The 13,115-nt window shown below is 35.3% G+C and overlaps 1 protein-coding gene across 1 annotated transcript in view; it reads left to right on the forward strand.

Annotated features, from left to right (window-relative positions):
* LOC145671806 (uncharacterized) overlaps nucleotides 1-13,115 on the forward strand; it is a 129,441-nt gene that overhangs the window by 7,676 nt on the left and 108,650 nt on the right. Inside the window, exons 2-4 of the mRNA XM_081741039.1 lie at nucleotides 4,047-4,102; nucleotides 8,942-8,977; nucleotides 12,892-13,000. Coding sequence (XP_081597165.1) covers nucleotides 4,047-4,102; nucleotides 8,942-8,977; nucleotides 12,892-13,000 — 201 coding nt within the window. The remainder of the gene's footprint in view (nucleotides 1-4,046; nucleotides 4,103-8,941; nucleotides 8,978-12,891; nucleotides 13,001-13,115) is intronic.

Genomic DNA, 13,115 nt, shown 5'->3' on the forward strand with positions numbered 1-13,115 from the left:
GGTCTCTATTCGAAGTTCTATTTAATCAAATCCGATAGAAATACAAAGAGAAACTTCGAGAACAAGTAAAAGAAAAATGTTACTTTGGTGGTATTGGAAGTAACTTTTAGGAGTTCTTCACAATTTACAAACAAATGCCTTAGACAGTTATTTCTTTTCTTTAAGTTAACTGATTCACCGAACGTATCTGAGTAACTTGTCTCTATTTTCTACTCGGTTATATACGTTTTACAATCATTTCCATTAATCTTGAACGACAGGAACACGAATACAAAAACATCTAAGAGAATTAAAATTCCAAACTCCCCCACCGTGAATTGAACCCGGGACCCCATATACCTTAGGCACGCGTGCTAGCCACTAGACCAGCGAGGAAAGCAAGTGAAATGCATTTTGTAGTATCTGAAGTTTACACCTATTTCATCCTGCTGTAATAATGTTTACCGTATTCGTTACTTTGAGGAGTGATATATGTTATTCATATAGGTTCTATTACATATTCGTTCATAAATATTATATAAATTATCAGAATTATTCATGATCTTTCACTGGTGCATGCGCAGTAGAAACAGAAGAATGCAGTTTACTGATATTAGTCAGAATGCAAATTTCTAACAGGCTATCAGAATTCCTTAATGGAAAGTAGTGGTTCCCAACCTGGGGACGCGCAGCTTCCTCATAAGTAAGCATGAAGTGGGAGTAAGGGGGCGAAAGCTACTGGCAGAAATGAATTGTAAAATAAATTATTATTATTATTATTATTATTATTATTATTATTATTATTATTATTATTATTATTATTATTATTATTATTATTATTTAAAGTACGAAGTTTCAAATGAGGCGATGCAGTATTTATGTAAACAAAATTATAATTTATTTGATAATATTCACTAGTCCACTATACATTTGCGAGGTTTTGCTTTGGGAAATGTAGTGTATACAACATTGTATAGTAAAAGTATTACAATAAAAATATATTATTAAAAATATTGATTAAGTAATTGGAGTTAAACATACTTTCCAGTAAGAATTATATAGAGAGAGGATTTACTTTAAAGTGCGATGCAAACGAATATTCGAGTTTTAATTCGATTAGAAATCGATAACTTACACAAGAATATTTACTTTATTAGCTCTATAAATATTTATGCTTATCGTATTATAATTCACTTTTAAATTATGATTTTTCCATTTCAAAACGTAGAACGAGAAATAAATGTAATATTCTATTTGTTAAGGAAACCTTTCAAACAGTGCTGATTTCAGGGCATGACCTGTGGGAGAATTTGAGACTCTGTCGACATGAATTTCCCTCTTCGTGGCCATAAGTTATCTTCGATCATGCTCAAAGTGGACTAATAATGTTTTATCAGTTTTCTCTCATTCATATATTGACCATTACCGGGGGAAAATCTTCTGAAATCATCAATGCTTATAATTAGTTTTTCATTACAAATCAAAGGATAATAATGAAATATTGAACATAATATTTTGTTTTCAGCTGTGGATTTTAGATTTGCAATTCATATAATGTTCCCTTCTAATGGAATTTGAGAGAAAAGTAGTTGCCAAAGATTTATTTAAAGAAATGTTCTCAGTCCTCTGATGAAAATAGGAACACACTTAAAAAAAAATGAATACTCCCTTCAGGGTTTGAACACATAAACTTCTAATTGATAGACAAGTGAACCAAACCGCTCGACCAGTTCGTATGTCTTCAGTGCGTCTCTTTTGACTCTTGGGTAAAGTAGTTTCCTGCTTCACACTTCTTTTTGTTTATGTCGATACGACTATAAGTTTGTAGTGAATATTTGGCAGTTACAGGTCTTGCAATGCATAAAAGTCTTTTTCGTATAAATTATATTCAATTTTACGTCCTAATAACTTATATAAAACAGCTTGAATCTGTGAAATGATTGGGGTTGGAGTGATCGTAAATGTTTTCATAGTTGGGAGCCTGGATATGCAAACCCGCTTAACGTGGGGATTTACTTTTGAGAAATTTGGTACCATCCCGGTATTTGCCTGGTAGGACTAGGGAAAACCCTGTAAAACCCGTCAGGATGGTCGGCAGCGGGAATCGAACCCGCGACCTCCCGAATGCGAAGCCAACGCTGTACCACTTTAGCTACTTCGCTCGGTCTTGCACTAATATGGGCTGCTTTGATTTTCAGATCTATTTGGAAGCCTATAATAGGAAAATGAAGATTATTTTGACATGTTTTTGTCAATAGAATCACATCCCAAATTTCTAAGAAATTCTGAAACATGGTCTGACTTGATTTTCCCAATTACTGCGAAGTTTATAGATCAGAAACAAAGCGTACAACTTAAGCTTATCTTAGTTTGACTTTCGTTCATATAGGTGTTTGGCTGTTTTTATTAATAGAATCATATCTCAAATAATATGCCATCCAAATAATCTTACTGATTCTAAAGAGTTACTATAGGTGTAAACATCCATTTGGCTTACAAGTGATACTCGGAACAGACATATAAGCAGAACTTACCTAAAACATTGCAATTTCCTCACTTATTTTGAAAACAAATTATGCCCATTTTGACAAATGGATAGAAATGGACAAATGGTACTAGACAAATTGTCATTTTGGTGCAGCCTACGTTCTTTTATTACAGGTAGAATACTAAAAGAAATCCCAATTTTATTCCGTACCTATCATAACAGAAAGGAAATGCAAAGAATAACACATGAAAATTTTTCAAATAATAAAAATATTACAATGTATAATCCAAGTACACTTTAACTTTTGCAGTACCATAGACAGGGATTGAAAAATCGTGCTTGCAAGTATTCGCCAGCCAAAATAGTCGTTTGTTGGTTCTAGTCGACCTGGCCAATTGATTTACGTATGTTCTTCCATCCCATTTATTTGTTTTATAATCCTGTTAACACTTGCTAAAAGTACATATAATACAACACTCTATTGCGCTGACTGTTATAACATTCGAAAGTCTAATTATTCAGCCTCGAGTAACTCCCAACAGCTCTTCACACCCACGTGAGTACTGTAAGGATCATTTGTTGCATTGCATGCTTTCATTACCATTTACGTCATACTGTTTGGTAGTTAGCATTCATTCGTCCTTTTCACGAAGCCCACTAAAATTTACACCTTCAATCACTATTTATTTTGAGCGAGACATTCTTAAACCACCAACCGGGTATCGAATATGCTCAAATCTTAAACAGCATTAATTTCAAACTGTACAGGTCTTAAAATGTACAAGTCGTAAAAATCTCTTGTGGCGTTACCATCTTGTTCATAGCAAGAATAGGGAAACCCGGGTTCGATTCCCGGCGGGAGCTCATGTTATTCGGATTCCACATTAATCAGTAGGTCCACGTCTCATATAGCCTCGCTGCTGAAAGGGACGTTAAACTAAAAATCAACTCAACTCATACCAAGAATACTGCAAATTACTCATGCTATTAAGAAATAAAGAGAACATAGAGATAAATAGATATATACCTCAATGAAGGGTACACAAACTAAAAGATATTTCGATAATAATATTTTCTATTAGTATTTTCAACGACACAGATTAAGTAGAGGACAAATCCGATGGTAAAATCCATTAACAAATGAATCTGACTTGTGTAAAGTCTACCCTCTCTTGAAGAAGTTTGACTATCTTTTTACGAAAACAATAAATATACTGACAGAATTTATATTTTAAAATAAGCTGATTGTTGAAAACTGCATTCGTAGCAGTAACAAGTACAACTACTGCACTGTCACATTTTGTATAGGAGTGGAGACTTTCAGAACTAAAACAATTGAATGGAATATGCACTAATGCCAAAGTGCAGTTATGCGGTTAAACAAAGTTTAGAAACATAATTATGCATTTTACGAGTTGTAAACGTTATTCTCAAGAACAATTAGTTCGTCAACAACAGCTCCAATCGTAAATCAGGGTTAAAATACATATATAGTATTTTAAAATATATTCTTGGGAACACTTAAATCCTTTGTTTATTTGACAAATAATTTAACAAAACGTTGCTTTCTTTCGTTTAGAGTATCGAGATAATGTCATGAGGGGACGAATGCATGCAAAAGATGAGGACGAAAGGGTAAGTTTTATTCTTCTTTTTATACTATACATATTCTAAAGCAATTCTGGAATGTTTAAATTTAAGTACATTTTCAGCAAATTAATGAGATGCAAAGTAGAACATTAATGGTAAACTGTATTAGGAATAGTTATGGTCTTTGCCACAAGAAAATACGTCATGATAATTTACGAGGGCACGAAAAAGTTAAATTTAGATCAGGTGGCAGGTAAATAATTCTGTAAAAAAGTCTATAATTTACACAGGAACATGTTTTGATCCAGATCGTAAACTGAGAGTAAGGTCTTGGATGTCAGAACCAAAGGTCTCCGAATTCATGAAATAGAACTTTTTAAGAAAAAGTGTTTTTGGGTACTGGTCTGCAAATCACGCAGCACGTGGATCTGGACACACACTTATATCATTCCCAAGTCCCGCATGCAATAAGTTATGATAGTATATTAGAGACATATAGGGTCATGATATGTTCATTTCTGGACCCTAGAGCTCGCAAGAGGCTATCTACCACAGTTATGGAAGAAGAAAATGAAGAAACTGACTAAGAGCGTTAGCAAGTTTGGAATGTGTAGCTGGATGAAACGCAGCAAGCTAAGGAAATCATCTCACGTCTATATTCTAACTGCAGTACAGCAGTACACAGCTGAAGGACGAAAAACGGACAATAACCCAGATGTCCTACTGCTAGTAATTCAGATTGACCATAAATTGGGTTCACTACGAACAAGAATAGGAATTGTTTACAAAGCACTCAGAACGGATTAGAGCCAATACTGGCAGTCATGAGGTAATTCACTACTACGAGTGGTCAAGATTGGCAGCTAAGTTATTGTTATTAGGAGCTAGATCATGCACATTCGTTTGTTAATTGTTCAAGTAAATTTTGTCGTTTAAGCAGCAGACCGTATACGTTCAGGTTTTTCTGGCACTCAACAGGGCCGCACTTCCCTCAAGCTGGAGGAAAAGCCACGTCCCACATCGTACATGAACAAATAGTTGTTGGCTGACATTCCCCCGGAACTCTCGTCAAGGTTGTCCACAAAGTATTTGGAGATCACAACAACCATCAGTGAGCACATTCCCGCATTGGTTTAGCGCCCCATTCCGACATCAGTTCAGTGTCCGTTAACCAAACAGCGGAAGCATACCGTCGCCAGAAGCACATCACATTATTACTCTGGTCCTGAAAAGAGACGGAGTTGGAATCCAGTAAGAGGGTGAGGAACACCAGCACTACAGAACATGATTATAGGCTTTATGGTCTTCCCGAGTAGTTGGCATTAAGGTCGTCATGAATTGTGCGTTCAACACCTCCAACTACTTCCACTTCGGGGGCCAGTGGCGGCTCAGTGGTAGAGCGTTATCCTCTGGTGCGTGGGGTGCCTGATTCGATCCCAGCTCGCGCCAAGTGAATTTCATGGTTGGCAAACACCATGTACGTGGGTTTTCTCGGGGTTTTCCAGTTTCCTCCGACTCTTCATTCCACCATTCCATTCATTTCTCATCATCACCGTCTCCTTTAGCCTAGCCAGCATAACCATGGGACGTAAAACTCAGATTTCATTTTTTTAAGTTTCACTTCGGCTGCTAATGACTGCCTCATCCTAAAGTCTTTTTCAGGCTACTTGAATAACTGAGAAACTTGTTTCCAAAACCTGCTATTTCCATTCATTACGATTTTACAGGAGACCATAAATTGTTCTTCTCTTTCCTCAGTTCACAAATCAATAAAATCTTTGGATTTCTTTAATGCGCGTAACATTGTTTGTTAGTATTGTTATTTTCAAGCATATATCTACTCATTTATATATTTGTCTTTATGTTCAAAATTCGTCATAGCAGGGTTTGGAAATAAAATTGGCCGTTAGCATATTTTGGAAATAAATACAACTATTTTAGATTTTTCGTGAATAATTATGTTCAACAGCACTACTATTTGTTTTAAAAGAAAGATAAAACTGTCGCAATACTTAATGTATAGTTAATAACAGCAAACAATAGTTAATATAGAAATAGAACATTTTTCATGTTTGGGTATAATCTTTTATATAGCAAATTCAAAATTATTTTTCATCTCCAAACTTTAAAAAAAACAAAGGCTTTTCTCTCGAAATATAAATTTCAAACCTCCTTTGGATTATACTGTATTTTTTTAAATTTACACTGTGATATAGGCAGGGGTGTAAATAAAGGCTCCGCATACCCCTCATTGCGGGGGAGCCCCAAGCTTTCACGGGGCCCCCGAATCGTGAAGTAGGACATAAAGAAGGGGCCCCTCTCCATTTTATCTGCGGGGTGGCCCCCAAGCTCTTAGTTATGCCACTGGGTATAGGACCAAGTTCTAAAAGAATCTTCATTTTACACAGTCCATTTTGTTGAAAGATAACACCGACCAGGAGTGTTGTTTCTACCATAGCGTTTTTCTCTGCATTTGAATAATTTATTGTATGTTAGATCTCTTCATTTAAAACGCTTTCTACTACACTGTATCTAGCCCCGTCTCTTGTCTCCTTGATAGCCTCATCAGATAGTATTACGTCTGTAGCAGCCGTTTCAACTTATACTCTTCCCACACTGAGAATATACTTATCAATGATTCTTTCCATATTTTTAATGTGCTATTATTTGTTGCGATGGTATAGTTTGTAGACTATTGTCGCTTCCTGAAATTGCATTCATTGATCCATTTCTGTTTCTTTAAAATACCGACTTCACTACAGTGTATCTTTGCAAAAACATTCTTTAACTGCACTACCAAGACCATGGGATGTTTGTATATCATTTTCTGATATCATATCCAAATTGCAAAAGCTATGCTTGCACTTGTGGGTGCATATGATGTGATAACTAGGGCTTGGAAGTTGAAGACCTAAAAATTGCCTAAAGAAGACCTATAAAAAGACCTAAAATTACCTAAAAAGGACCTAAAAACTGGGGAAAAGGACATAAAAATAAAACTCAATTTAATTACAATTATATATTTAATGAATATAATGCTCAAGAAAGCTTCTGGTAGGTTAACTGTCTGTCCTTCCTCAAACTGAAGTACACACTAAAATAAGAAAACTTCCTCACCCCCTTCCCATTGCTGGAGGACATTGTTACGGCTCTTTATGTGACTTGTGAGTGTTGCAGATCTGGTCTTAGCAGTCCATTCGTTGAAGAAGGTCTTATCTTTTGAATTTTCTTTACTAAAGAAAAGATGTTTAAGAGGGGGTGGTGATTCGAACTATTGGTCAGTTAATTTATTGTCGAAAGATGAAATGCAAAAAAGATGTTGAGACCTACCAAAAGCTTTTAAAAAGACCAATAAACAAAAATTCGCCGAAAAAGGCACCATTTTCTGGCCTACAATGACCCAAAATAATCATATATTATGTTAAGCCTAATCTTCGGGCACTCGTAAAAAACAGGATTTTTCGTCAACTTCCAGGCCTAGTGATAACCTTTGTCCTTAGAGTTGCGCTTTTTTTTTTTTTATCGTGAGTTCTCTCCCAATTCTGTGGACACCGTTTGCGTTTCCTTTGTTTATATTCAACATTCATAGGTTGTTCAGAAGCTTCAAATCACTGTTGTCCAACATCTGGTAATTCACAAGCTTTTTAGAAATCGACTATTTTTTTTTTTTTTTTTTTTTTTTAATTTGGTACCTATCCTGAATACGCTACGTATATATGACAACACACCAATAAACGAACTGATCTCCATCTTCGGCGGGTACATGCAAACAAAGGAAACAAATGAACGCATAATAAATAAATTGAGGGAAAGTGGTTGTTAATGTCAGTGCTACCAATCTGTAAACAATGATATTTTAAGTACGAATGAACTTAGTTAAAGTTACCATAAGTAAAACACTATTCCTCTGAAATAATATTTTAGCATGTTTTGAAAATAAAGAATAGAGTTCTCGACAAAAAATATTACTTTTAGCTTGTTTTGGAAATAAACTGGTATTGATTCCTTAAATGATAAATGATTGCTTTTGGAGTCATAGGCTGCCGAAAACATGAAAAAATTAACTTTAAAAGTTCATGGCTCCAAAACTATGGGACATACTGTAGTCGGGTCAAGACTTCACTTAGGAACTAATATGTGGACTTTCCAAAAATATATGTTCAGAATCTTAAAGTACTCCCGAAGCAATTTTTATAGAGGGAGTTTGGCTACGGGCATAAAATTTGAAGAGCTCTCCAACTACCTCCATAAAAATTTTTGCTGAAGTACCACAGGATTGTGAAACTTTATTTGGATAGGACACATACCAGTTATTAAGTGAAGTCTTGATCTGACTACGGTAAGTTCCATAGTTTTTGGAGATATGGACCTTTAAAGTTAAATTTTTCATGTTTTCGGCAGCCTGTAACTCCGAAAGGAAGCATTTATGCACCCAGGTTGGTCTATACTTTTTGCCTTATCTTGGTGTCAAGAATCACCTCCCAAACGTTGTCGGTGTTGTTTTGAAACACCCTGTATAAACAAAAAAAGTAAATGAAACAATAATAATGTAAGTTACACACACTAGATTAATAGTTATGTATTACATTTTGCATGTTATAATCATTATATCTTACATTCTGCATAATATCATCATTAGGAATAAATTTAGAGTAAGTATTACTTGCAGTGTATTTAGAAATCCTTGCACATAGATCTAATGCTTAAAACAAGCAATGACACTGATTGGCTGTAGATCATGTAAAATTTTTATGCTGTTAGCAATTTCTGTATTCCCGAATCTTTTGAAAATGTAATTTGTAATTGAAGGAAGTAGAAGCTGATCGAAAATTGAAAGAAATAGAAGCAACGACCGAGAAATATAACTTTCATCTTTCGTTTCAGTGTTACGCCAAATGTGTTGGAGAGAAACTGAATTTTGTAAGTATTGCGCACAAATGGTATTTTTGTATTAATCTAAGACTACTGACCTAGCATTGTTAGAAAAATAATTGAAGCAAGCATAAATTAGCTTCTACCATAATCCTGTTGCTTGGTGCTTAAATCTGTAAGGAATAAAAGGGAGATAAGATCCACTTCAAATAGAAAGTTTCCATGTTTACAAAACGCGCAAAATTAATCGAATTTGTACAGATACTTCAAACTGCCTTTGAAAGTACTTGATTTTAATACAAAATAGATTTCTCTGTTCTTGAAAAGTCTGTCATTATAAGCATGTAACAAGAACTAAATTCAACTCCAACGTGGGAGTTCCGCATATACTTTAAGTGATATCAAAATAATTTTCCATGATATATGTTATAAATAATACGCAAACTTGACGCAATATGACCTGTATTTTCTTGAGGATTTCCAGTCATTTTCATTGTTGTGCAATACTTCGCTTTAAGTGACACATTACATGGCTTACGTGTTTGTTTATTAATTATTTAATTTATTAATAATTCATCATTAAATTCTTTAATGTTGTTAATTTGTTTCTGTGTTTGAGTTTCATAATGCTTGTGTGCAGTACCCGTGTTTCTAAGTTGTAGCACTAAATGGAATAGTTGGTAAGAAAGGCTTGTGAAATTCAAAAAGAAGAAAGACAAAATTATACTCTTAAAGCGTCTGAAATCGTGTTCCTTTCAATGGCCTCTTGAGTTTGAGGAACAGCCAGACGTCGCAGGAGACCATATCAGTAAAGTAAGGAGCCTGTCAAAGCACAGGAGTCTGGTGTTTCGCCAAAAACCTCTGAATGAAGTTCGAGGAATTTCGCCGCCACTGTCTTCATGGCCATATCTTGAGTCAAATTTGATGTGCCGAAAAAGTGCTTATGCTCACCTCTTCTGCTATTTCTCGCATAGTCACACGACGGTCCCGAATCACTACAGCGTTCACGTTGACAATGACCTAGCCATTTCGGCATGTTGATGGGCAACAGGAGCGTGGCTCGCTCTCCACCGATGTTCGGCCGTCTTTAAACCGATTGTACCACTCCTTAATTTATGTGACGCCCGTAGCATCGTCCTTGAAACCCGTCTGAGTCTTCCGAAAGATTTTCACCTGGCTGTCGCCCAGTTTTTAGCAAAATTTGACGCACTAGCGCTACTCCAGTTGTTCCCTCATTTCATTTGCACTGAGAAACCGTTGCGAGCACTACACACTACATCACTGAGATGCTGCTTGCCAGCAACTGACGTTATCTACAGTCGGGAAAAAAATCACAAGGTTCAAGGTCGGCTCACGCAAGCGTGCTTGCTTCATCTCCGTCAAGTTTTCGAAAAAAAAACGGATAATTTTCTAACAGCCTCATATACCTAATTCATTACGTACAAGGAGAAATGAGTATTATCTTTATCTTATTTTAGTGGTAAAAGTGTTATGAAAATTTTAAAAAAATAAAAAAAAACTTTCCTTGTGACGGGTTTGAACCCACGTCAAAAGAGATTTTTCATTACTAGCCCATTCTCTAGCACGCTCGGGCACGAGGACCGACAGCAGTTTGATTTGTGCTATATGTATGCTACGTGGCGAGAAACGGATAACATCAACCAATCAGAATCGTGTATTTAGCTCTTATGGTTAGGATCAAGCGTGATTAAAATATATGCATTTGATTCAGGCAATGTCGAACTTATGTTTGTGCCATCTTGATTGGCACTACTGAATTTTTTTTTAAAAAAAATCACACAATTCAATTTGATAGAATTTAAAACGATTGGCTGCTATTGACATTGATTTATATCTGCAACATAAATACATCTTATATATATATCTTATATATACACAAGGTGTCTCAAAAGTCCCCTCAAAAGTAGCTCTGTTATTATCCGAGTTACAACAAAATGTAAGAAGGGAAACTCTCTCCAAATATAATGTTTTCAATCTAAAGTGAAGGATTTTTTAAAATCAGACGAGCCGTTTGCGTTGTACACTCTTCATGCGCCCAATGTTAAATGAAAATGCAACGTTGCCACTTACCTGGACTCACAACACAAATGAATGAAGTTACTGTCTCTTACGCTAACGTGTCGATGGCCAGCCCCCATTTTAAATATACCCCCATTCACCATACTCCTACAAAATTTATCCATCTGCTCGTAAATGGCAATGTCGCATTTTCATTTAACATAAAGAGTGTACAGCCGAAACGTCTCGTCCGATTTTAAAAATTCCTTCAGTTTAGATTGAAAACATTATATTTGGAGAGAGTTTGCTCTCCTTAATTTTGTTGCAATTCTGAGAGAGGGTGAGAGAGAGAGAGAGAGAGTGTGTGTGTGTGTAAATGTGCTCAATTTTTAAACGTATATACCAGTACAAGTTTCATGAATTAACTGTCACTATATGAAAGAAGTATTTCTACCTTTAGTCGAGAAAGCTCCTGATATTTTTATCTTCATAAAATAATGTAAGCAACTATTTGTATGTTCTCTGAGAAGAACATTAATTTCTCACTAAACAAATCATCCAAGTTAGGGAGCTTTGCGCTTGAAATAAGTTCGAGGCGACTGGAAGTGCATCTATTTCAAGTGATATTTGCTAGGATTCAGGATTTAGATTTCTGGGCTATTGGCATTTATAACCATTTAGCCCATCACGTTTGAGGGATAACGTCCCTCGGCGAGCACACTGTGCGGGGAAAGGCAAGGAATGCAGCGGCCTGGGACATATATGTTAGGTACCATCCCGGCATTTCCCTGGTGAGAATGAGGAAAACCCAGGAAAACCTCATTCAGGGTGGCTGGCCTGAAAAAGCCTTTTACTCCTTTTCGACCGAGTGCCCGCACCGACAATCGAACCCAGGACCGCTTGCACCCACTACGCTATGCGGGGCCACTGATATTTGCTTAGTAGGCGGAATTTATCATTTTTTTAATGTTTGTCCAAAATTATAAGACGGTAATTGTGTACGAATAACCAGACAGAGAAAATATCTATATAATTGGTAAGTTATTTTATTTTTTAAAGAAACCAAAAGAAATAGAGATTGTTATAATCTGCAAGTTTTGTTTGAAAAAGTAATATCGGTATTAAAAAGAAATCATCTTTGTATTTTGAAAAATCACAAATTTGTTGAATTTCTTCATGTAATAAAATGTAAGTAGTAGAGTAAGATGTTTGACATTTTTTCCTTTTCTTTTCTTTGCATAGTAAACGTCTTTTGGCGTTCTCTGAATAATAATAATAATCATCATCTTTTAGTTTTTACTTTCGATGGGCGATAGGACAGAAAAACGTATGACAGTTGTGAAAAAAATCAAATTCGAAATTTTAATGGATTTATGCATTTCATGGACCCTACATGACGAAAAATTGCTTTTAGAATGTGTTCGTTCGATTGTGCCGATGTATATACATTTGCCTAGAGGCCATATTGTTCAACATATTAGCACCAAATTTGGAACGTAAGCTTTTTATAAGATACCCCAGGAGGGTCTCTCGAATTTTCTTCCTACCTTCGAAAATAATGATAGTTTACCGAAGGTTGTAAATAGAAAAATTACTATTTTTGGAAAACGGCTCTAACGATTTTGTTTATATACGTATCAAACATAAATATTTCATTAGCAACCGTATAATGTGGTATAAGTCATTTTTCTGGGAAGAATTAGAAGTGATGTTTCGAATGATTTTCTCAAAAACGTCTAAAGGCGATTTTCTTCATACTTCATAAATGAATATTTAATATAAATACAAATTAATAATCTGACAATATGACAACACATTCATCCTCAAGAAAATCTACAAAGGCTATTTAATTTTTGGATGAGTTTTTTAAAAGACGATTTTCTCAAAAACTACTTTGGAAGTAGAAGTTTTTCTCTGGATTGAAGAAATGTTTGTCTTTTTAGATTAAGAATGGAAGAGTGAACTGGGAATTCGTAGACTTGCTTACAAATCGGATGCCAGAAGAGAGGAGAGATAAATTTGAAAGAATAATGGAGTACTGTGACGCAAAAGGTAAGACATGGGAATTAAATTAGAGACAAAATATACATGTTTCTGTGTTTTAAATTGAAGTTGCCTAGTTTGTTAGTGACTTTTTTTGTTTCGTTATTTGTATTTAAGCTAATTA

Source organism: Thermobia domestica, chromosome 15 (assembly GCF_964235325.1).
Source record: "Thermobia domestica chromosome 15, izTheDome1.hap1.1, whole genome shotgun sequence".
In the NCBI taxonomy this organism is placed as follows: Eukaryota; Metazoa; Arthropoda; class Insecta; order Zygentoma; family Lepismatidae; genus Thermobia; species Thermobia domestica.